This window comes from Lagopus leucura, unplaced genomic scaffold, assembly GCF_019238085.1.
Source record: "Lagopus leucura isolate 7727_CA_CO unplaced genomic scaffold, USGS_WTPT01 Super-Scaffold_650, whole genome shotgun sequence".
Taxonomy (NCBI): domain Eukaryota; kingdom Metazoa; phylum Chordata; class Aves; order Galliformes; family Phasianidae; genus Lagopus; species Lagopus leucura.
In genome coordinates, this window is record NW_024962253.1 from 1,398,894 (window position 1) to 1,425,027 (window position 26,134).

Below are 26,134 nucleotides of genomic sequence, written 5' to 3' on the forward strand. Positions count from 1 at the left end.
ATCCGAGACTGCTTAGTCTGGAGGAGAGGAAGGCAGGTTCAACAAAACCGCAAGTAGTTTAAACACACCGCCCAGCTCAGCCCAACGCCGGACGCCCGCAGCACCGCCCCGCCCCACCCCGCCCGCCCCTCAGCCCCGGTGGGCGGGCCCGGTCGCCCGCTTCCGGCGAGCGGGGAGGCGGAGCCCCGGTCACGTGAAGGGGAAAGGGCCGGGCTCCCTCGCCCTGCTCACGTGGTGCCGGCGGTAGGCGGAAGGGACGGCGGATGGGCGCGCGCTGGTGGTGCGTGAGGAGCGAGGCGCGGCCGCGGCGCGAGGAGAGAGGGGGCGGGGAGGGAGCGAGGAGCCGGCGGGCGAGCGCGCGTGCGGGCTGGCGAGCGCGCGTGCGGCGTCGCGTCACGTGGCGGGGGAGCGGCCTCGCGCGCGCGTGGAGGCGAGGAGGAGGGAGCGGCGCGAGGGGCGGTCACGTGACGCGGGTGGGCGCCGCCGCCGCCGCTGCTTTGTGAGCGCATTGGGCAGGTACGGAGCGGGGGCAGCGCCGTGGGGCGCGGGGTGCCGCGCTGCCCTCCCCCGTTTCCCCTCGGCCCCCCGCTTCGCGTGGGGGATTGTGGGCCCGCCGCCCTCCCCCCCCCTTAGCCCTCGGCGTTCTGGGGCGGCCGTCGCGCGTGCCCCCCCTCCCTGCCCCCCCCCCCCCCCTTCCTCTCCCACCTCTCTCTCTTCGCCCTCGCGGCGCCGAGGCCCAACGGCCGCTTTTGTCCGGGGGCGGCCGGGTCCGTCCGTCCGTCCGTCAACGCTGCCGGCGGGGGGGAGACGAGGCCCGGTCGGCTCTGCCCTACTTTTGCCGGCGCCCTCCGCTCCGCGCCGCCCTGCCGCTCCCGGAGCTGCGGCCTGCCCCCCGGTACCGGGCCGCGGGGAGGCGGCGGTCCGGCCCTGAGGTACGCTGCTTCCCGCCTTCCTCGGGGCCGGCCCGACCCGAGGTTAGGGTGGGGGGCGGCCGTGTCCTCAGCTGTATGTGGGGGGCAGGGCTGGACGTCTCCTGTCTGAACCCCGTGCCGGGCTGCGCTTCCGCGCCTTTACGTGGATGGGGTTGCGCCGGGTCAGGGACCGGCCCGTCATGTGGGGACGGGGCTCCGTGTTACCCGGCCTGTGTCAGCCTGGGGCTGTGTGGGAAGCCCGGCAGGGCTTTGCCACGGAGCTTGAGAGCTTGATCGTGGTCTGTTCAGTGATAATAATAATAATAATAAAGTTGTTTGCTGTTGTTGCTGAAGGAAATGACAGCGGGATAGTGAACCGGGAGAAACCCTTCTGGAAGGAGCTGGGTGTAGAGAGGGATCTGGTGCACCTTGAAGTCACGCTGGATCCGAACTCTGAGATGCAGTGGATGCAGGAGGGTGTGCTGCGATGCCCACAGTGCTACTTGGTGCCACCTGAGGGTCGCTCAGGTGCTGTGGCTTGCAGCCTTGTGCAGGTGTTCGAAGGCTGAGTGCTCACGGTCCTCTCAGTCGTGTTGGGAGGAGCTTTGTGAAAGTTGTGGCTTTGTGTTGAGCTACGTGTGGGAAGCTGACAAGGGCCAAGCATGGAGCTGTGATCGAGCCCTAGTTGGCTCAGTTTAAGTGGGGGATAGAGGCTTACAATAAAGCAGCATATCAAGGCAGTGCCCTCTGGGGTGGCAGTCGCTGCTGAAATGGAGGGGCTGTCCTGGTGTGTGAGTGGCTTTTTTTTTTTTTTTTTTTTTCAAGGAGAGAAACTGGAGCTGTGAGTGAAGCAGAGGGAGGGGGAGGATGTGCAGGCCTAGAGCAGCACTTTCCATTGAAAATGGAGCTCTTCACAGAGAACAGCATCAGCTAAGCCTTTGGAAACCTTTTTTTGTTTGCTTGTTTTTTAAATATTTACCAGGCCCTTTTAGGAATTGTCTCGGATATATTGTGATCTGTGACGGAATCTGGGCTTGCATTTTTATCTGAGTGACTCACTACTTATACTTGAGTTTGATCTCTCTGTGGTGGTTTGAAATAACTTGCTTGAAGAATTTATTTTTAACTCTATGCTAGGTAACTGTAAAGCAAGGTAGGCTAAATCATTTTGCAGCATTAATGATGTTTTGGGACTCCAGGAGTGTTACATGGAGAAACTGGATTAACTGGTGGAAACTGATTTTGATGTATAGTCTGGAAAATGGGCATGCTTTTTGTTTATAACCTAAACAGTCTTGGTAGCTTGGAAGAGGGAGGGAGGAATAGGAATGCTCTGTTCTCTTTTGTTCTGGCTACGATTTTATCAGCATACTGATTTTAAAAAGTGTTTATAATAATAAAACAACAACAACAAAAAAAGGCACTGAAATTCAGAACCTTGATCTGTTCCACTTCTGTTGTTTTGACTAGTCCTCAGGAAAGCTCCTGAGCTTGCAAAAGGGCTTCACTGTTCAAGATTAGAAGTGCAGATTTACCACCAAAGTATAGGGTAAGCCAAGGAGAACCCCAACAACGAAATCTTGTTGGTCACTGTAACCTGGTCTTTCTGTTTTTGTTTTGTTATACTTTTGGGATTGTAGGGGTAGATGTGTTGTTTTATTTTTTCTTCCATGTGCTTCTATGCGATGTTTTCCTAATCAGGCACCGTTTTTTGGTATGTTTTATGTTTGTTGCTGGTGTCCCTCTAGTGATAGTGATCACAGCAGGATGATGTGCTGTTTAATAGTACTTGAGAAATGCTTGTATAGTGGAATATTGATATTATGTTAATAACTAGTACTAATAGTAATGTTTTCTTGTAATTTCAGTTGTGGTTAGTACCGGTACTTGGACATGTGAAAGGATAAGAAAGAATACAGATATGGATGATCTTATCTTTGTTTCATGTTCAGTAGAAGCCTGGTAGCAGCTCTCAGAAAAGCTGTGCTCTGTTTGCAGGTTTGCAGCAGCCTTGTATGACCTTGGTAAGAGGGAAGCTGAGTGACTTGTCCCCTTTACAAACGGCCAGATTCAAAGACACTTTGTGTTACATTTGTGTACTTCAAAACTGTTGAGCAGAAGGTGCGAGGAAATACAAGTAATAACTTGACTTCAATGTTGGTGGTCTGCTGGATCTTAACATTTTATTTATTTTGTTTCTTTCTGTCCCTGATACAGTCTGCTGGCTTGTAGACCCTTGTGTCCTGCTTGCTTCTCAGAGACTTGGCTTGGACTTGCGCTGTTTTTCATACGGCTTCCATAAACAGGTTATGTTCATTCAAGTGAGAGTTGGGATGAAAGCTTTTGAAATAGACAAAGACAGCTGTTGGAGAGGGTCCAGAGGAGAGCCACAAAGATGACTGGGGGCTGCAGCACCTCCCCTATGAAGACAGGCTGAGGGAGCTGGGCTTGTTCAGCCTGGAGAAAAGAAGGCTGCAGGGTGACCTCATTGCAGCCTTTCAGTACCTAAAGGGAGCCTACAAACAGGAGGGAATCAACTCTTTGAAAGGGTAGATAACTGCAGGACAAGGGGAAATGGTTTTAAGTTGAAGGAGGGAAGAATTTAGGTTGGATGTCAGGGGAAGTTCTTTACAGAGAGAGTGGTGAGGTGCTGGAACAGCTGCCCAGAGAGGCTGTGGATGCCCTGTCCCTGCAGGTGTTCAAGACCAGACTGAATGGGGCCCTGGGCAGCCTGGTCTAGCATTAAATGGGGAGGGTGGTGGCACTGTCTGTGGCAGGGGGGTTGGAGATTCATGATCTTTGAGGTCCTTTCCAACCCTGGTCATTCTGTGTTCCTGTGAAATAGCTCCTTTTAACTACTTAAGGCTCATATCGTCCAAAAATTGTGCAAAGGTTTTCCCTGTGCTACTCTAACATGGAAGTTGTGCTCTTCAACTTTTGCCATCTCTCAGGGTTCCCAGTCCATCCAGGGACTCTTCCAATCTGTTTCACAAGTTACCTGCAGCTCTTCTCCCCCATGACTTCTCAATACTCTGAAGAGTGAGCAGCGACTTAAGACAGATTAAAGGTGATACGATCTGATGCCTGAGATCTCATCGCTTGCTCAGCTTGCTTTTACTGCATTGTTACTCTTTCGCTGAGTGTGTTGTTTTATTGATGTTCTCTGGAGATTGTAAAACTGGCAGGATAGGTTATATGAACAGCTTTGCACAGCTCCCTTGAATGGAGCTCTTTCTAACTCTGAGTTCCCTGGAAATTCTTTTGTCTGGCTATCTTTGTGAACACTTCTTCGCTTCATCTTCTTTGGAAGATAAACTTGCCAGATGTTCTCCTCCCTCCCCAGCTTGTTGAAATCAAGTTTTCCCGCAGATGAGCGTGGAGGAGTCTCTGACCTGTTTAGTTCTAGTATTTTGTGCATTAAAAACAATGAAATGTTTCCCATGCTGGGAGAACTTCAGTCTTTCTCAAGACCTGAGGCTTGCCATATGTAGTACTTGTGTGGTGAACATTATGGATTTTTTTTTTCTTGCTTTATCATATAGGAAACACAGTTTATTCCAGATCTGCAGAAGGTGCCGATTCAAAAGAATCATTTAGTATTTGAATTTCAAGTTATGTGCAGATCTCAGCCATCAGATTTGCCCTTCTTTAACCTAGATTAATGGAAAAGAAGTCCTTCCTATGATAGGCAGCCCTGTGGCTGAAGATGCAAAACTTGAATTCTGTGCCTATTATCCACGTTTCTTAATATTCCTAATGGTTTGCTGCACAGGAAGGAGGTCCTACAGTTCTGCTGTGGCTTCGTGTTGAATACTTTAGCTGTGTTTCCTATGACTACAGTATTGTTCCTAGAAGTAGATAGTTGGAGAATTATTCTTTAGAGACTGTATTGAGATTCATCTTAAGCAGAGAAAACTATTTATTATTTTTTTTGCTACTGCTAAGTATACTGTTATACAGTATACATAAGTATACTGTTGTTAAGTATTTTGAGAATGGTTGATATAATGTGGAATGGAGCATGTGGTTTTTTAAAGCTTTTCCTTGTTTTCCATTTGGTTTGAAATTCTACTGGAGTCGTGGCTGTTTTATGGTAAATACTGGGCCTGTAATATTTCTTATCACATTGTCTTTGTTTCCTATAGTAGGAGTTAATTATTGATTTTTTTTTTTTTTTTTTTTCTCCTTATTTGAAATCTTGCATTTTCATTTTTCCTTGATTTTAAAAAGTTTCTGTTTTTGTAGATACTGTTTTGGCAGTGTGAATCCAAAAGGAATCCTGATGCCAAACACTGCAGGACTGTACACATAGAGCATGTAGTGTACTGTATTTGGGAAGCTCTGGTCCATGTTTTGGCTGGGGGCTTTTATTTCAACTTTTACGCTCCTGTTCTTCAGGCATGATCTATTCTGACACTGATGGAAGAGTAGCCTCACTTACTGATGTTAACTTCAGGTGCCTGAACATGCTGAAGAGAAGTGCTGCACTTCCAGCCTTGTGCTTCTCTTTCTTTCAATAGTGACTGAATGGATTTCTGAGTGTTTTGAATATGGGTGAAGTGCTATTAGGCAGCTATCTCAGATTTGCTTTAGAGGAGGTTGAAATGGTGTTAGGAGCTTGGAGGAAGCAAGTTAATAAGCATGCAGAAGTTGTTTAAATGTTTGAGAAAAGTTTGTGGCTTCTGATACGTGTCCTCAACCTCACCCTGTGCTGCTTTTTGATGTTCCAGCGTATCCAGGAACTTTCCCATGCATCTTAGGAAAATATTTTCTTTCTTGAATAGCTGTCTGTTGTGATTTCAAGTAGGAAACTCCTTGTGGTGCTATACGTTTACTCATATATATCACTGTCTGCAGTCTCATCTCTTGGTGGAGCAGTGTATGTTTCTGGGTTGAGGTCTTAATGATGTTTGCAGTGTCTGATTCAATTGAAGTTACTAGACTTTCACTTTTCTTTGGACTGTCTGAGCAGGGAAGCTAGGGCTTGATGCTTGTGTGACATCTTTGAGAACAGTTTCACAACTTCAGGACTTTCTTCCCCTTTTACTTCACATGACCAAAGGCTGGCTGAGGTTGGCAGGGGCTTACTGATGCCAGCTGGTCCAAGCCCTCCCCAGGCACAGCTTGCTGCAGCAGGCTGTCCACAACCACGTCCAGATGGATGTTGGAAGACTGATGAAGAGGAGAGTGACTGAAGAATTCTCTGGATAGCCTGTTTCAGTGTTCTGCCACCTGGAGAGTAAAGGAGCATTTCTTCTTGTTCAGATGGGTGCCTCTTGGGTTCCAATTGGTGCCCACTGCTCTGTGTCCTGACAGCAGTCACCATAGTAAAGAGCTTGACTCCATCCTGTGTGCACCCTGCCTTCAGGCATTTGTAGACACCGGTGAAGGCTCCCACTCTTGAGCCTTGCCTTCTCTAGGTTAAACTTCTTGAGAAATCTGCAGCCCTTCGGGCCGTGTGGTCTTATGTGCCTTTTGGAAAGTAATGGACAATGGATTGAATTTTGGAAGGGTGGTGATAACAAGTTGTTCTTGACTGTTCGTAGGTGGAAAGGTGAACGGGTTTTGGATATGCACATAGAAGAATGCTATGAAAATGGAATAAGGTGCATATTTTAAGTCTGAGTAATTATTTTATTTGAAGATAGGTAATAATTGGGTGTCTTGGTGCTAGCTGAACTGAGGATTGTAACCTGTTAGTTTTGTGAGGGAGACAGGTTGAGCATTTGACTGCCTGAGAGTGATAAAACTGTCCAAGTCCTACCTATGTATGCTCTGTCTAGGAATTACGTGGACTGTAAATGATGGTTTAATGTGCACGTAATGTTTATGAGAAGTTAGAATTCTTACTGTACCTCTATGTACTTAGCAGTTCATTTTGCAAAGCTCTATTCAATAAAACGATTTTTGGAAATATTTTTTTAATGAGACTAAACGCAGAACTTTATAGATTTAGGCGAATCTAGGTAAAGCAGAAATGAGTGAGATCTGCCTGTTCTTCCTGCTCTTACCACTCCCCAGGACCTCCGCAACTGTGGATAAAGACACAGATGAAGTAAGGTGGCTAAAGCTGTTTCATGACTAGGGACCTTGAATCTGAGAAATGCTGGGACAGCTCTTTTTGAGCAGTCCTCTGAAATGAAACACCAGTGAGATTTAATTTCTGCTAGGAAACTTACCTCAAATATTTATGACTTATGCCTTGCTGTTTGTGATGATTTCTGGGGAGTGCTCTGAGTTCTTGAGTCATGAGAGTGAGGGAGGAGAAAAAATTTCAACTTTTATATATTCCTTTGTTAAAAAATCCATTAAAATAAAAATCCATTAGAACATAAATAGATGGCATACTAATTGTTTCTGGAGTTATAAAATTACCTACTTATTAGAAGTTACAGTGAAACATAGTGCAAGGATCCTCAGAACCATCCAACTTTGTATGATTTTAATATCTAAGCAAAATTTGAGCTTAAAAACATACTGTGACACATCTTACCTTGCAGGCTAGAACAAGCAAGTTTTGAAGATTGAGTCAGACTGTGCTAAGGAAAAGCTTTTCCATCTGGCAAACAAGAAGTTGCTGTTTGGGATGGGAACTGGATGTAGCAGAGAACAAATGGGAGAGTTGAGCAGCTGAAGTAGTTTTTGTCATCAGGACCTGATGGAGCGGTGAACTCCAGGGTGATCAGGAACTGTTTTATGGCTGTAATTCCTTTTATCAGCAGAGCTTGGCTGAAAGCTGACACACAGCTCTTCTGCCCCTTCCAGTTACTGCTTGCTGTTAGAGAAAAGTTAGGATAGGTTGGGTGTTCTTTGTTATGGTATTTTTCCCTCTGACTACACAGGTCGTGCAGTATGTTGAGCAGCAAGATGAGTGGTGTGAGCCAGAGGAGGAGGATGTGGCTTGGGGTAATTACATGGCAGCTTTGGGGAGGGACAGGAGCGGGGTAGGAGCTTGATGTTGTTCTGGTAGAATGGGCTGCTACTTTGATTTTCTTGTTGGAGTTATCTGGAGTCATTAATGCTGGGGAACCTTAGTTGTGTTCCTACAAACAAACAGAACTCCTGCTTTGAGCTGCAGTGCATTTAGCGGTGAAGTAGCGAGGCTCACTTTCCTGGAGCTGGGGAGAGCACAAGGTATGAAGAGTCCCTGTTCCCTGCATCCCGTGTGTCTGTTCAGTCGGTGCAGCGAAATGCTTGATCTTGTGGCTGTGCTTCTGTCCAGAACTGATGTTGCTCTGTTAGCTAGGGCTGCAGTCATGCAAGATGGAAAGCTTAGGGTTTGTTTAGTTTTATTTCTCCTGATATTCCTGCATGTGCTTTTCTGCTCTGCATTCTCATGCACATGTAGTGCAGTGTTGATGAGTTAGCTTCTTTTTTCCCCCACAAGTTTACATATGAATAGAGTAACGAAAATACTATTTTTTTTTTATCCAAGATTTTTACTTTGTTCTTTTTTTTTAGGGAAAAATGTTGAGCAGAAAAAGGGATAAGCTGCCTTTTGGCACTGTAGTGATGGCGAGATTCATTTTGTTCACTGAAATTACACTGTTAGCCCCCACCTTGCCCCTTACATTTCCTTAAAAGTTGTTACTTCAAGCTTCTCTATTTCTCTTCCAGGTAAAGACAGCTCATATAAACAGAGCTTGGATTCACTTTTGCTAAATTGTGAATCTGAACTCTACGTATTTTATTATAAAGTCTACAAAGATTCAGCTGACAGCAATGCCCAAGAGACTGAAAATAGAGTCTTACAATAGTTTGGTTTTTTCCAAAGGTACTTTTGGATATATATTGGGTATATTTGGATATATTCTGTCACGTTTATGTCATGAAATTTTATGGGTAGAATGGTGGGGAGCTCTGCCTTCTTGAAATCTTAAAAGAGCAGTGAGGAAGAAGTGGCAGGCTTAGCTATTCCAGCCTGTTTAACATTGAATTTCCAAGTAGTTCAGCTTCTGAGGTGTATCAAATTTTGTTAAAATATTGACCTATTCTGCATCTCCACTCCTTTAATTCAAAAGTTGTATTCCTTTTAAAGTGACCCAAGTTTCTAATAATCTGTGGATGGAACCCATCAGTATATTTTTTTCCTAAGACTATATAAATTGGAGATTTAATCAATTTAGAGTAAGTTTTGAATAATAATAATAATAATAAAATAATCCCTGCTGAAACTCATCTTAAAGAAGATGCCTTGATTTTTTTTTTTTTCAATTGAATTTAAATCCACAACATAATGACTCCAACGATCTGAAAGCTGACTGAAATTGTTGCACTTGTCTGTAACAGAAACTGAATGTAATAAAACAGATCAAGTATTCAATTGTGGTGTAAAAATACCCATCATTGTGATGATGGAAGGCAGTTCGTGGTACTGAGGATTAAACTTTTCTTTCAAAAGGAACTCTGAGTTTAAGCTTTTAAATCTTCCACAGCAGTTGGGTATTTCTCTAGAAAAATTTGGCCGAATAAATACTTGTTTACAGCAAAAGAACTTGAGATTGACATCAGTGTCCTCCTAGCTTTTGAATGACAACTTGTATTTCACTCATGTTGAAATCTCTACTGCCAAATGAGTCCCAGATAAACATTTATTTATAGTTGCCTCTCAAGTAAAATTACAACCTTCTGTGGATTCATATGAGTGTATGCTGTTAATTTCTGGTTCCTCATGTTAATTCTGCTTTTTCTGCTCACCTAATTCCATTGGATTCTTTCAGCTCTGTTTTTCTTTTATAATTCAATAGGAATTGTAATAATTCAGGTGAACAAAGTTCTTTGTTCTCAAATGTTTCTGATTATTAGAACATTAATATTAATAATGCTTATAATATCAAACTAATATGGAAGGCCTTACTCTTGATGGTTGTGAGTTTTTTGTTTTTGAAGTGTAAATAACTTTTGAGAAGTTAGAATGGTTTAAAGGAAGTTCCCTTATGTCTCTGGCTTTGGGAACAAGATAATCTATTAAAACATGCTTTTTTCCTTCCTTTTTCCCTGGGGGGGGGGGGGGGCGGGGAGAAATCTGTATAGAGCACAATGTTTTTCTTGGATGAGTTCATATCTGTTCAAATGGACTTTCATAAATAAGTGGAAATAAAGTTTCTCCTTAAAATTGTTGTCTGGGGCTCCACATATTCAGTGGTGTTTAAATGTGGTGTGTTGAGAGCTGCTTTATTGCATTCCGTGAGTTTATGTTTGATTGTGGAGAGAAATCCCTGGGATGTAGCTGTGATCTTACAGTAACCTCCATAACTACAGGTGTCACAACCTTAGGACTTCATGGCAAGGTTCTCTGTGTGTTACCAAAACTATGGTCACACTAATGCCTTCTGCCCTGCAGCTTTAGAGTGCAGCAGAAGGGTTGGCAAGTGTGGTGCTTTAAATTGTAGATGCATGAAAATGTAGGGACCACAAAAGCAGCGCCTGTACCTACAAGACCCATATACGTGTAAAGACCTGCCCGGACTCCTGTGGATATGTGTGTATCAGTGTCTGGAACGAGGCACACGGAGTGTTTTTTAGCCATTGACCTGCTTCTAATAATTCACCAGCCTTTGGTGATGCTGCCCTATTTTCTGTCAGTATTCTGTATAAAGGATTTTGCTTTTATTGGGCAAGGCATGTAAAATGATGAGGGGTGGTTTTTTTTCTTCTTAATTACGTTGTTATCTTTACCTTATGCCAGTGTATCAGGTTGTTTTTGCCAGTTTTTAAAAGCTGTGTTTCGGGCAGCATACTTCACTAAACATGAAAACAGCCTCAGTGTGTTAAATTGAGAACACATTTAAAATGTTTTGCATTTAAAGCTTGCTTGCATTTGCTATCTTCCTTTATTTACAGTGTCATCGTGGCCTTTACAGCAAGTCCCTCTTGGACTTGACTTTCCACATAATGTTCTGCAAACAACTGGAAGTTATTGTTGTGATCAGAAAGTTCTTAGTCCAATAATGCAACTTTTAAAGCTTGTGATATTTTGTCTTGCTTATCCCTTGCTCATCCCTTGCTTAACTTTCATGTATATACACTCTGTTGTTTTGCTGGGGGAAAATTGATGTTTACAACATATACACTGAAATGGCTTTAAAGACTGTAATTGCCAAAGCATTTGTTCAGTGACATTTTTATAGGTACAGTATAATGTCTGAAGCTGATACCTGTGTTATTTAGTGCTGTTGCTAGTTTTATGCTGCAATTAAGAGAATGTGTATTCCACAGACAGCCTCAAAATTCACGTGTGCTGAGGTTGAGATGCTGCAGTTAATATAAATAAGCTGGTTCAGAGACTAAGATGTGAAGAGTGCAAGTACCTTTTTTTTTCCACAAGTGATCTTGCAGCAAAGTTCCTGGTCCTTTAGGTGGTTGGTGGAATAGACAAATAACTGATATCATAGAATGTTTTAGAAAACAGAGTTCCTGTTTAAACTTTTTGATGTTGCATTGTGCAGTGAAAAGTTTGCGCGTTTGTGGATTTGGAGACTGGTAGTTTAGTTTAGCATAGGAATAAATGACCTTCCAGAATACAAGGACGTATTTAAAACGGAATGTAAGCAATAGAAAAACTAGCAGATAAACTTATGTGCAATCAATGTTTATAATAGTCTAGTTATCGAGCGGATGGTTTGGAAGAAAAAAGTGCATATTTTGCAAAACAAATCTGTACACATTGTTCTATTGTATTATAAGCTACGCTGCCTCTGGAAGATATATAGTGTGAGAGCTCCCATTGCTGACAGACGGTGGTGGACAGGACTTGTAGAATAAGGTGAAGGTGGAGGGCTGCAACAGCGAGAGTGGGTCTAAAAGAAGGTGAGTTTTTTTTTTTTTTTTTTCTCCCTACTTATATTGGAGAGAAAATAAATGTAATAAAACTTAGGTGATTTGACATGCTGTCTAAATAGCTCATCTCTTTGGTTATCTTGTTTAAAGAAGAGCTCACTAGAGAGAAATTTCATTTTGATATTTTAATACTGACCGCACAAGAACAGGTCTGGATGACTTGAGTCCTATTTAGGTTTGAATTCTGTTCGGAGGACAGTTCTGTTTGCACGTTCCTCTCTGGTATGTTGGAAGTTGGGAAGGCTGTTAATCCTGCATCCTTCCATAGTTTGGTATCATTTTGATTGAACTCTAACACTGCTCTTCACTATGGAAGGAGCAATCCAGAACGGGCAAAGAATTGAAAATGGTTTTTATGTGATTTTCAGGTCTGTTTTGTTTCTGGGACTGCTCATGTCTGAGCACCTGATAGAAAGTTTGAGAAAAAGGCTCTGTTTCTCACTTTTGGAAAAGTAAACTGAACCAAGTGGCTGTGAGTTTTCATCAATATTTTCTGCATAGTAAGAGCACTAGATCGTTAAGGAAGTAAGCCTGTAACACTGCCATAGAATCTTGCTTGTTTGGGAACTTTTTATTCAGTGGTATAACTTGCTGAAAAAAGTGGTTTTACTGTGATAGATTCCTCTCTCTCGAGACGAACCTCAGGAAGTACCATGGTGTTGGGGGAAATTGCAGAAAGGTACACTGGAATATTCTGCTTTATTTAAAAATCTTCCCCCCTCCCAGGACTTCTGGTTTTGTTTTATTTTTGAATAAGCATCTGTTTGCCAAGTATTGGTCTCCCTGCTGTACCCCAGGTACCCAGCTCAGGAAGCAGGGTTGTGTGAAGGTGTAGGAATGGTATTATAGGCCTTTGCTGTTGCTACCAAAACTCTTCAGCTAGACTCAGAAATTTGCTGTCTTGAGCTTTCAACGTATCTCACAGGTACAACCTAGTGGTTATTTAGTGTATTTGCCTTCATATCACTTGTGGATTGTAACTTACTGCTTTTTGTATTGAGTGTAGTAATGTGATCTGAGATGCTGTTGCAAGCCTTAATTATCCCCTCCTCTTCCAACCTTTTTTTACAATGACGCTTTCTACTTTGTTCCTCACTGTCAATGGTATTATGAATTAACTGTGAGCCCTTTTTTTGAGGCAGTTGAGCGCATTCCTGCAAGTTTGAGGACATCATAAATGTCTCAGCTCTTACTTGGCTATTTTTACTCCTGTTGCTCGTATCTGTTTCTATTCAGAGCATTCCTTTGGAAGCTGTTTGAGGAGAGCGTGTTTCAGCAATGCAGGAGTGAGCTGGAGGGGGCAGGGACAGCAGGGGTGCGCCATGGGTCGCTGGCAGTATGAAATCCTACACTGAGTGCTTTTCTTGCGTGCCACCTTCTTTGTAAGGTCCTTTGTCAAAGGAAATGCTCTGCTTTGGATATTGTCCTGTCTTCAAGCTTGTGCTAGCTATTTCTTTCTCTCATTTGGAGTATCTGGGTTCCAATTGCTATGTTCTTTTTGGGCTTCTTTCAGTGTTTGAACTGGATAACCCCAGTTAGAGGCTGCTCAGATACAGATAGCTGCATCAGAGCAAGTAGCTGAAATATGTTTCTGCTGTTCAGTAGGCAAAGCTGACAGTACTAAGTACCTGTTCCAACATGCTCCTCTTCCCACCCCAGCAGTTCATCATATTTTGGTAGATTTGGAATCAGTTTTTAATGTGATTACTTTTCCTAGTAAGTTATTTTTGTGTGTGTTTTAACAACTAGCATTTGGTTTTCTGTTGAATGAATTACTCAAATTCTGAGTGTGGCTGACTTTGTTGTAATTGCAGTAACTGATAGGTCAGTGATGCACTGAATGTATTTGCTTTTGATGGTTGTGCCTTACAGCTAGTGATATTGACAATGTTCTTTGCAGAGAGAGTGGTGAGGTGCTGGAACAGGCTGCCCAGGGAGGTTATGGATTGCCATCCCTGTAGGTGTTCAGGGCCAGACTGGATGGGGCCCGGACAGCTCGATCTAATATTGAATGTGGAGGTTGGTGGCCCTGCTGTGGCAGGGGGTTGGAGATTCATGATCCTTGAGATCCCTTCCAACCCTGGCCATTCTGTGATTCTGTGGCAAATGCAAGCCTGACGTCCCTGATGTTTGCTTGTAGCTAGTGCTGTATGTACTGATGTAGCCCATGCTTAAATGGTTCTGAAAGTTCCTGCTGACGCTGGTACTAGATCTGTGGGTAATAGTGGCTTTGAGATGTCAGTCACAGGATGGGAAGACACCACAGTGCAGCTTTAGTGGTGTAAGTCTGTTGTATGCAAGATGCTTTGGCTACTTAAATACTTTTTTCCTTGTGGTATTGCGAGTGTGACCTAGGATCATCTTTCTGTGTTTTCTTTGAGGGTAACATCTTTTTTTTGTCTGGTTTTTACTCTACAGATGTTTCCACATCTGTGTGTGTGTATATATAAAAAATATACGAATATACTGATGTAGCCCTTGCTTAAACTGTTGTAATATATTCATGTGCTCTGAACTGACCCAGGTGTCTTAATGACCCCCCTGCTCAACTAAGCTGAAACAGAAAACTGTACAAATTACTAATTAGCAGTAAGGGGAGACTTTGCCGTGTGAGTTTTTTGGTGAAAGAACTTCCAAGTCATCTGGCACTGTCTTTCCAGACGCATCTGTCTTGCTTTCCTCCTCCCCTTTGAGAGAATGCAGAGAGATAACAAACTGGCAGAGGAGCAGCCCTTTCAAGGTGGTGCTTTTGATGGGTTAAGGATGGACGTTAAGTGCATTAGTCCTGTGAAGGTTAAGTTGGTGTACAAAATCTTGAAGGATTTCTCTTGCCGGTCAAATTCCTTTGAGTCTCTACAATTAATGCCCAAGACTGAATGCCGAAAGATACTTCTGCACTTTGGAGAAAGAAGTGAATTCTAGATTAATGCATTCTATGTTGGGTGAACTGTCCTCATGTTGGTTGATTGTATCCTTCTTTCTTGCTTGGATAGAAGAAATCCCAAGTATTTGAAAGGTTATTCTTTACAAATTGCTTACAGACATCGAGGTACCTTGACATGAAGAAGCATTTCTCATCAAAGATCAAAGTCCCTGTTCTCTTACTGGTGATCAAAAGACTGTGTATGCTTTGACACAGTGATATATTCAGGGTCACTCTTCTGGCAGAGTCCTTTCCTGTGAAGGTTGGTTGCTTTTTTTTTTCCTGTAAGGCTTTTTAGTGATTTTTATTGTTGTTATGTACAGAGGGCCTGATCAGTATCAAGTCTTGCTGTACCGAATCCTGCAAAGACAAAACATAATGTGATTTTTGATAATGCCATGTGGCTGCTGAAGTGTGTGTTCCTCCTTTCCTCATGAACACGATCCCTATCCCTTGTGTTGGATACAGTGTATAGCCACATAGTTTCCCAGTGGATAAGCTTTTTCAAATGACTTGCTGTTTTGTGTTAGGGGGTTTAGTTTGCTGTTGGATCAGCTTACTGAAGGGACTCGCTCTGCAGCTGCAGGATGGTTAGTCGGACTGAAGCTATGTTATGTACTTGGGAGCCAGGGAGCAGGGCTGCCATTCTTGGGGATTGCTGGTACTTGCATGGTATTAGATGCAAGGTGAAACTTGATTATAGTGGAATAAAGGATTTGGGTTGTGCCCTCACTATCACTACAGATGGAAAAGCCAAATCCCCATCAAGTGAAATTCCACAGTAAAACTGAAATTTTGGTTTGGAGATTTTGTCCCAAACTCTGTGCAGCTGTCCCTGGTTTATTTATGACTTTGGCAAGGCTTGTGTTAATGCTGTCCGCAGAAGGTAATGAATTTCAACCCTGAAAAACCTGCTAGTTTAGTTTTTCAGGTACAGTAAGTTTTCCTTTTGTGAAGTACTAGTTTTTTGTTTTTTTTTTTTAACAAGTCTCCATGTAGGTAATGCAGAGTATCATTCGATCTGAGTTTTGTTGCAGGGAGTGACTGGGTCATAATATTGTTCTGCTGTCAGATTCTTTGTTGGAAGTAGAAGATGCTGTAGTTCCCTTTCGTTAGATGTCACTTAGGAGACTTTGGAAGGGAAAATGACATGGATTTTTACTTTTTATCTTCATTAACTGATCTGATCCTTCTGTTTATTTGTTTATTCATTTATTTTACTCTTTGGTGGGGAGTGAACCCAGAGAAACAGATGAAGAGATTTGCAAAAACTGTTGGTTCTTCACCACTGAATATAGGAGCGATGGAGTAAACTGTGTCTGTAGTGTTTACTGACTGGGCCAATATTATATTTCCATAGGCTAGAAATAGGAGAACCTGAGTAGCTGGAAATAAAGGTGTTGCTTTCCTTCCACATCATGAGGAAGTAGGGTATGTGTGTGGCTGGGCCAGTGTCAGGAACCTCTGTTGTCTTCCCAACCCAAGATGGTGATTAGGTTGACAGTTCAGGATGAGATGTGGCATGGGCAGTGATGGAAGAGGTTATCTCTTTGACTTTTGTGGTATTTAGAGAGGGTTAGCTTCAGAAAAGTCATTTCTGAGAAAGAGGATGAGAAATGAAATCTTTCTGTGGAAGACAGCAAGAACTTGCATAAACTTTCTCTTCAGGTGCTACAATATCAGGAAGGGACCTTTCTTTAAATATTTCTTGGCAGAAACTATACAACTGTATTTCAAAAGTGAATTGCTGTTGTCCCTTCCTTACGGGATGCCCATTGATCGCTGCTTCTTTAAGAGGATTCCTGTTGTCTGTAAAGTACGTTTATATGTGGGCAAACACAGGCTTCTTTTCTTTTGAGTCCATGTCAACAACTGTGTTCTGGCCTTCAGTATAATATAGTAGGATTGCCTAGGGGGAAGTAACATGCAGTTATTCTTTCTGGCTCTCTTTATTTCTTAAAGCTTTGTTACAGTTGATGCTAAGTGCAGATAAGTAGTGCATCTGGCAAGTCTTTGTAAACCTGGGGTTTGTAAATAGTTAGGACAGGCAGCAAAACTGTATTCTTTCTTGTGTGTGGAAATCTACCAAATTGCTATCTAAAATCATGTTCTTCTAGCAGAATGGCAGCAGATGAGAACAGTGACTCTGTGGAAAATTTATGGCTGAAACATCAGGCAGAGTCCTCTGATCTGTAGGATGCTGCACTGTTTGGCTGTCCAGAATCACTGGTGACTTTTGTCCTCTGTCAGCAGTGAGACAAGGCAGGCTTTGCTGTTTTTTGTTCTTTTCCCTTTTTTAGCATTCTGGAGATTACCTTTGCAGTATGAAAAAAGAAATCCTGAATAGAAGCCAGTTAATATTCTCTGATGTTTAGTATGACTGGTATGTTTTTAATAAATAAATAAATAAATAAATTTGGGAGTACAGATAATTCCTTATGAAGTTTCTGTGTAAGGGCACTCGTTGCCTCAGAAGTGAATATTTGTGAAGAACTGATGGGGACAAGGATGTTTACTGGATATACTTGGCAGATTTTTGATGAATGCTGGAATAATCATCATTATTAAGGTTAAGATATTATTAGTAAGAAAATGTAAAATGTTATCTGCTAAACAGAAACACTAGACTAATAACAAAGGTTGATATTATGAGGTTAGAAGATTTTCTTAATGGTATTACTTAACATTCTTGACTGACACGTGCTCTGCTAGTGAAAAGCATACACTGTTCATTGCCAGAACCACATCTTCTTAGAGGTGCCCTGGATACGTGACCAACCTTTTCATCTCTGTCTTTTGAAAACTGGTCACTTCTTTCTCCCAAAACAATGTCTGTTCTTGTAGCAACTGTTCTATTTGTTTTTCCCTCTATCTTTCTTTTTATAACAGTTGCTTAAAAATACTAATCTTTAAGATTAGGTTTGGTTTTAATCTCATGATGAGAAATGATCAATTTCTGTGGCTCTAGGGTGTGTTCTTCCTTAATTACAGGTTTACCGAGTGGATTGCAGAATAGCAATTTCAAGCAGCTGCTTAGTTGGTTATAAGTAACCACCTATAAATGAGGTGGTTAAGAATACACAGTTGCCTCTTCCCTTAGCTTTGGGAGTGGAAGAGGCTGTAGATGACAGAAGTGTGTGTGTTGGGTTTTGCTGGTACTTGCACTGACTGCTGGGCACTCCCAGCAACCTTATTTTCATGGAACTACATGAGAGCATACAGATAGTACAACTTTTATCTCCTGTGGTGTTCGACCAGTGATTGAGATCTATTCCTGGCCATGAATATTCTTCCTATTTAGTATAGGATAAGTTAAGATGAGACCATAATCCTCCCAGCATCCATAAGATGAGGTTCAGCATTATTATCTTGGGGCAGTACAGACATGGAGTAATCAGCACTTTTTGTTAAGAACTTTTGACTCTTGTAAACTCCTTGCCCTTTCTAAGCAGTAATAAAGTTGTGAGGTTATTTAGACAAGTCTTCATTTGAGGGAAATGAATTGAATTCATGCTAAGCTGATGTTGATCTTTTCCTCGTGCTTCTTCCTCATGCTCTTGTCACTCTACTTCCTTAGCAATACAATCTGGACTCGTTGCTCATGTATGGTAGTCATGCCATCATGAGACGATGTCCTACAGCCTTTTCCCAACCCTGTCATTGCAGTAGATCATTGATTGAGTAGCTTTCATGAGAGAATAAAAGGGCAGTCATGGTTCTGTGATGTTCACACAGATGTCTGCAGTCTTCTTTATCGCACCTTCTTGTCCAGAGTCAAGAAAGTTGCTTGCTTGAGGCTGCCTCAGGAAGAGAATCAAAACTGCAAATGATTTGTTCAGGTTGTGGAAGTGAATGTTTAACTTCAGAAGGATTCTTGGAAGTCAGATGGTACTGTGGTGTTGGATCTGTCCTGAAACTTCATCAATAGATTGTCTGTGTCTTGCAGGGCCTGCCACGCTGCCATGATGATCTATATTCTGTCTGTCTTGATTTTTCTGACTTTCTGGAGTCTAGATTTCGTGCCCAAGGAGGCTTGAAGAAAAGATCAAAGAAAGCATTGTGATAAACCTGCTTTTTGTGTTGGTAATGCTTTTACTCATTGATTTTATTTTTTTTTTTTCTTTTGGTCTTCTTTGTAAAGCGCACTGCAAAAATGCAGCTGTGTTGAATATGACTCTGATGTGGAGACTTGTAGGGGTGGAATTTCATAATCCTAGAGGAGTTTGTTGTAGGGCATCAATGTTTAGTTGCTGGCTTTGGGCATGAAAATAGCTGTTCCATTCTACTGCTGGTGCTGACGTCTGCAGTCATGTCTCTGCTTTTGGACTAGGCTTGCTGTACAACAAAACCTGGATATTTAGGATGATTTTCCTTTTAAATAATTGTTTATTCCAACTTCTAAGTGTAGTTATTGGCTGAGATTTGCGTATCTCAGTGTGTGAGACATTCAACATGGCTGAAGTATAGTTCTGTTAAATACTAATTATGGTTTCTGTTTCCCATTTCATTTATGTAAAAGCAGTCTTCCTGTGGATTATTAGAAGCCTTTTATTTTACAGTGTTATAAACAAGTGTATCTGTGGCGTTATGAGACTGTGGTTACTTTACAGAAGTTTTGGGAATTCTAATCTCTTATGCTTTGTTCTGCTTTTCTGGTAGTCTTCTGGAGGTCTGTTTTGCTTCATGTATATCTGTTTCTTCCAAATACAGCTGTTTTGACTGCTTGCTTCAGTTTCGGTATGTTTACAAGGTCAAGTACTAGCTTGGAATAAAGGACTTCAGCCCTGAGACAGACCTTGGTGTCCTGAAACATCTGCTTGTCTGAATATTTTTTTTTTTTAATCTTTATTAAACAGATTTTTAATTAAGAGTTGTCTTTGTCTAGTCTCAAATCTTCTTTTCTCGTTTGATCTACAGTAAAAAATTAAGTTCATCCTGCTCATTGCTATGACAACTGCTTTGCGAGCAAGGAAATGTTCCTGTTCAGATCCATCTCATTAATTTTATTAATAATATCCCATGTAGTGCTCGACATCCTAGTCACTGTGGTAATTAGCAGGCAATGGCTATCTGCCTGCTTTCGGCCTGCTGCTTTGGACCTCACAGCTGTGAGATGTGCGCACGGCTGGTGTGGGACGGTGGGGCGTTTCTCCTCGCTGCACTGCCAGCGGCAGATGAAGCCCTTCAGCTCGGGCCTTGCTGCAGCTGCTGTCAGCAGTGCTTTTAAGACAACGGATTCGTGTCTGAAATAGATTGTAGCATGATCTTGTTGGCTTGAAGGGAACTTCAGACTGAGAGTGTGTTTGTTTCTGTGCTTGTCTGAAGCAAGTCCACGAAGAGAGGCTCCCACCTTTGCTGTTTTTCTGCTTCGAACCTGTTGTCGTGTCATGCTGCTCACAGTGCTGTGTGGTCAGCAAGATTAGGATCTTGCCTAAAGATCATATGATACCATAAGATTATCTGGCACCGTTCTGACCGGCAGGCAGACCTTGCTACATAGCATCATTCCCCAGGAGTGTTTCAAATGTTCATGTGCTTTCATTTTTCCTTAAAAGATCCTTTCCTTGTGGAAAAACAGTCATAGCTTAAGCAGTTGTGGTACAGGGGCACCGTACTGTGTGTTAGGAAAGGCAGAACAGGCCCAATCCTTTCCTGTATCCACATGTTGCCTGGCTTTCACGTAGCCATAGGCAGACAGATATTTTAAAAACAGAACCTTTGTCTTAACATGTGTACTCCAGTCACATCCAAAGCTTGAATCTCAATATTTTGAGGAGCTCTGTTTAGTTAAAGTAGAGAAATTAGCATGTGAAATGAGTGTCAGAATTTCAAGATACCAAAATCTATGTAAACGCAACTTTAATTTGGAAACGATGAACAGGTTTAGACCCAGCAGTGCTCCAATTCTTCAGCATATCTTTGTGAGTGGATTCTAGACGGTCATAGTTTAAACTATTAGCTTTTGTTTCAGATGAGTTTCTCTTGTGCTTTATTTTCTCTTTGGGGCTTTTTATTATTACTTGTAATCACCTGATTGAAATTTTTTTGAAGTATCCATCAGCTCATCGCAGAACAAAGCCAACCCTCAGACAAAACCAAAGGTTGTTGTTAGCATATATAAAATTGAGTTAGTCTTAAGGCACTGGAATTTCAGTCAGCATAGTTTACAATGGATTTTAATGCAGTGAAAGTAATGCTTAGTGTTCTGTGCACATTCTAAGTTTAGTGCTTCGGCCCCGTGGACAACCCTGACCAGAGTGCTTGGTAAGCGCTGAAGTTATTCAGGCTGTCTTCATGACTGCTTCACATTTTGCTTTCCATGGATCATCTTGCCAGAGCTCTAGTTACTTTTAACTGTATTTGACTGTTAGGGTGTTAAAGCACAGTGCTCTGAAAGCCTGTTTAAGGGTTTAAAAGACAATGAAGTTAGACTGTGTTAAGAGACTGCAAAACACAATGGCTTTGGTGAATGTATTCATAAATTGTCCTGATCACTGTGAATAAAACACTTTGTCCTAGTTCTGATCATACTATGGCTTGTTCCTGGTAAAGGCAGGCATTTTCTTGTTAAATATGTAAGAGTTTGTGGAAGTGTGTATCAGGCACAGAGCCTGAGATAGCTTTAACAGTTGTGCAGAACAGTTCAATGTTGGGTTCAATTTTGGCCAACAAAAAAATATTTCTAAATTGAGGATTGTAATGGTGTTAATTGTCTTTGTTATCTAGGTGAGGCTTCTGAGTTCCATAGATCAGAAACATCGCATTGATCTTCAGTTTTCGAGTACACATTGCTTGTAAAAGCTGGTTTTTACCAGTTTGATATTGAACACATTCTTGTCCGTGTAATCACAGTTATTTGCTTGCTTTTAATTTTAGTGTTATTTTGCACTGAGCTCAGCCTTGAGCTTGTGCTGAAGCTACTTGCCCTGGCAGGTTGTGCATTGAGACACATTCTTGCACCAAGGCAGTAGTGAAAAGTCTTTGCTGCAACGTTGCACATCTTCTGCCCAGTGGCAGCAAGTATGCATTGTCTTTACTTCTCTATATTTGCAGTTTTGCTTCCTAGTGTTGCAGGGATGGAAAACAAGCAATTGACGATGAATATTCTGAGAGCTGTTTTCAGTTATCATACCTACCAAAAACCTTTTTTCATCCGTCAGTTTTGTGCTAGGTGTTGTACAAATGTGGGGGGATAATAAATTTCTTGTTTCAAAGATTATGATTCTAATGACCAAATGAATTTAAGTAAAAGCTGACTGTCACAGACTAGATCTAAAGGCATCTAAAGGCATTTAAAGGCAAGGATCATAATTTCTCTTTCAAGTGAGGGATGATGAGTAGATGTTGGCTGCAACCTCTTTATATGTGTAGGAAAGAGATTTAATGATAGGGAACTGTCTGGTTTGTGAAAGTGATTATTTAATTAGTGTTCTGAATAGCTATTATCGTGCTTAAATTCCAGGCATCAAAACGGGGGGAGATATTGCAAAAATTTAGAGAGTTACACAGCTGGAACTGCAATCTCAACAGATCAGCAGAGAGAAAAGTCTAGGAGTTGTAGGTGTTGTCTGAAACTACAGATCTAGACAGGTCCTAATCAGCTGATAAGAAAGCTTTTTATCCCTTAATTTCCCTTTTACTATGAAGACTGTGATAAATCCAATAGTAGTGTTTTTTGAGCTCTTTTCACAGGAATCTTTGTATAGAATTCCTGTTAAAGGCAAGTAAAGCTGCATCTACTGCATTGTATGTTACCTGGGTATTGAATCATTGCCACTTACACTCTCTTTTTTCTCTTTCAGATTTTCTATTTTGTACATACATTGTTTTGTATATACTGTATATGATGACTTCGGTGGGCAGTGAACGTACCCGGGGCACTCGGGACAAAGCGCAGATTTCATCCACGCAGCCAATACAACAGCAGAAACAAGTAGTACAGGTATGTGCTACTGTACAGTAGTTGAAGGTGTGTAATGATATGTGCTTCCGAAAGTCAGTAAAAACTAAGAAAATAAATTGTAGACTTATTCTGGAAGAGTATTTGATATCTCACTTTAAATGTGTAATCTAGCACAGCGTTCAGTTGTTCCTGTGTTATGGTCTCTAAATGAGTTTGTGTTTTTCAGCAAGATTTTCATCAGTGAGGAATTCTATGCTTATGTGTGTGTCAAGATTTTTATCCTCTGACCTCAGCGTCTTCAGGTTTCGGCCCTTCCATATGTTAGCCTCATGGTGCTAGAAGATTCCTTGTTCTTACGGGCATTTGGGTGGGTGGGAAAATCTTTACTAGACACATGCTGTGTTCTACAGCATGATTCAGCAGATCTGTAAGTCACAAAATACTATATTTCTTGTGCAGTGTCTTCACACAAAGTGAAATGAAGAAGATTGTCCACCAACAGACTGGAAGTATTTTGAGCGTCTGTGAGATTAGCTCATGGTCTTGATTTCCAGCAACGAAGTAGTCAAGTTTGTGTGCTTGTCTGGGTTACAGAGAGTGCAAAATTTCTCTGCTTCTGGCAACTCTATTCTCTTGTCAGGTACTTCTCCAAAATTGGACTCAGTTCAAGAATTGCCTCTGTTCTTTGCTGGCAAAGAGCGTATCAGTCTAGAGGTGCTCCCTTGGGAAGTAGTCTCTATTATTGTTCTCCAGACTGATCTTTAACACGGAGAGACTTCCTTCCTGTTTTATACAGTATTAATTATGTGAACTAAAGCCCTCATCTCCTTGCATTGCAGTGTTTTGCTTACTGGTGATTCATGCTAATGTGTGGATTTAGAAAGTGACTTTCAAATAGATGAAGCTGAATTTGTTTTTGTTCTATTATAATTTAGAGTGCTGTGGGATGATGAACTTCTTAGCCAAACAGAAGCGCATGAAATAAATATGTAGACAGAGACAAGCATGCTAGAGGAGTTATAGGAACATGGCCCAGAAGTGTGGGGACCAGATTAGGAAAGCCAAGTCACACTTAGAGCTAAACTTGGCTGGGAGTATAAGATACAACAAGATGGGTTTCTCCAGATACGTAAGGTAACAAAAGAAGATATGTCATCTCTGAGTGAGTTGAGGTCTTGACTCTGGCTGACATGGAGAAGGCTGGGATACTCAGCTGTTTGTCTTAGTCTTCACAGTTAGTTTTCCATTCCTGAGAAAACTGGCAGATGAAGTGGCTGAGCTACTACTTGAAAACTTGTGGTGATTAGGTGAAGTCCTCAGTGACTGGAAAAAGGAAAACAACCTCTGTTTCTATAAAGGGTGAAAAGGAAGATCTAGAATACTACAAGTTGGCCAGCCTCACCTCTATGCCTGGAGAGAACAATGAAGCATGTTCTCCTGGAAATCATATTAAGGCACATGGAAAGCATTGGGGTGACTGTGGATGCTTAGCATGGCCTCACAAAGGGCAAATCGTGCCTAACTACCCTGTGTGGTGGCCAAGGGGAGAGCAGTGAATGTAATCTACCTTGACATAAGCAAGGCTTCTGATGTGTTCCCACACAGCATCCTTGTCTTTAAATTGGAAATGTGGACTTTATGTACTTATTCAATGGATAAGGAATTGGCTGTCTGGCTACATTCAGAATTGTGGTCAAAGGGTTGATGTACAGTTGAAGACAAGCGATGTACTTCCAGCGTCCGTGCTGGGACTGGTACTGTTTAATGTCTTAATGACACTAGTGATGGATTAGAGTGCACCCTCAGGAAGTTTGTGCATGACACCAAGCTGAATGGTGCAGTTGTTACTCTAGAGGGAAGGGGTCCCAGTGAGAGCATCCTTGACAGGCTTAAGAGGTAAGCCTGTGCAAACGTTACAGGGCCAAGCACGAGATGCAGTACCTGTGTTGAAGCAACAGCAAACATCAGTGCAGGTTGAGGAGTGACTGGGTGGACTGCAACCCTAAAGAGAGGATCTTGAAGTTGTTGGTTGATGAGAGAATCAACATGAGCTTGTAGTTGTGCCCAAAAAGTCAGTCATATCCTGGGCTATATCAAAAGGAGCGTCCAAAAGGGCAAAGAAGATGATTATTCGCTTCTACTCAGCATTTCTAAGACCCTGTCTGCTTTGGAAGTCCCAGCACGCAAAGAGCATAGAGACCTCAAGGCTGATCAGAAGGCTGGAGCACCTCTTCTGTGGATACTGAGGTCTGAGAGATCTGGGCTTGTTCAGCCCAGAACAGACTAGGCTCTCGGGAGATATTATAGAGACCTTCCAATGCCTTGAAAAGTCTACTGGAAAGCTGGAAGGGACTTTTTATCTGGAAGTTTAATGATGGGACAAGGGGTAATACATTCAGATTGAAAGAGGAGAAATTGAGATTAAATACATGGGAGAAATTCTTTCCTATGGGTGTGGTGAGGCATAAGAGCAGTTTGCCCAGAGAAGTGGATGCTCTATCCTCAGAAATGCTCATGGCTGGGCCATGGATAGCATGATCCAGTGAAAGGTGTCCTTGCTGCTGTCAGGGGGTTGGAAGTAGGTGATCGTTAAGGTCCTTTAATCCAAATTATTCTGTTATAATATTCTGTGAAATGATGATTTCTCCTTTATTTTTTTTTGACATATACAAGACCAGTTTTGGGCAGATGGGAGCAAGTCTAGTAAAGAAGTGGCTGAGAGATCAGAGATGATTAAATTAGTTTAGGCAATTAAGAGGAGATCAAGAGAGCTAGGTTTGCTCAGCCCTAAGAGGAAAGGCAGGGTTTATTCAGATGTCTTTTTTGAGGGCGTGGAAAAGGTAAAGTCTAAGTTTTATCAGAGAGGTCTGATGGCTTGACCTGGAACACTGGGAATTCCAGCTGTTAAAAGGAAGAGGGAGGGAAAAAGACTGCCTTCACAGTTAACAAATAATGAAATAAGAGGTGGTGGGATCTCTGTCTCGTCCCAGGCAACTTCTCTGATGGGATCTGCCCTCAGTGGAAGTTTGCACAGGTATTACTGGAGGACCTTTCCAACTGCTGTGATTCGGAGGTTTGGTCTCACTGCATGTGTTCTGGGTTTTATCTATTTATTCTTTCTACTTGCATAACAAATACTTGTTTGCTCAGCTCAGTAGAAAAAATGATAATCAAATTTACAGCAACTAGCTTTACTGCACTGTATGTTATTATTATTTAGAAATCAGATGAACTTTCCTATTTAGTCAAACTTGAGAGATCAACAGAAAGATGCTTTACTGTTCAATCACTGTTGATTGTTTTCTCTGAATCTAGAAGAACTTTGCTTTCCTAAATGGAGATTTCTTTATTGTCATATCCTATTATCATATTTTAAGAAGTTACATTGCAGATATTTTCTGTAGCATCTGGATAAATAAATACAATATTTTATTATAAGATCTGGGCCTGCTATTGTCACTTAATTTTGTGTTTTATACATTTCTGTTTTCTGAGAGTTGTAAGTTGTTGGTTCAAAATATTATGTCTAACATTGCAAAGTCATGTATCTTGAAAGGC

General features: G+C 41.9%; 1 protein-coding gene across 5 annotated transcripts in view; it reads left to right on the plus strand.

Moving 5' to 3' along the window:
• The first annotated feature begins 207 nt into the window (after window positions 1-207).
• UBAP2 (ubiquitin associated protein 2) overlaps window positions 208-26,134 on the plus strand; it is an 86,214-nt gene continuing 60,287 nt past the window's right edge. For all 5 annotated transcript variants that reach the window (XM_042862311.1, XM_042862308.1, XM_042862309.1 and 2 more), the window contains exons 1-2: window positions 208-280; window positions 22,476-22,615. In XM_042862311.1, the coding sequence (XP_042718245.1) occupies window positions 22,517-22,615 (99 nt within the window). In that variant the 5' untranslated portion in view covers window positions 208-280; window positions 22,476-22,516. The remainder of the gene's footprint in view (window positions 281-22,475; window positions 22,616-26,134) is intronic.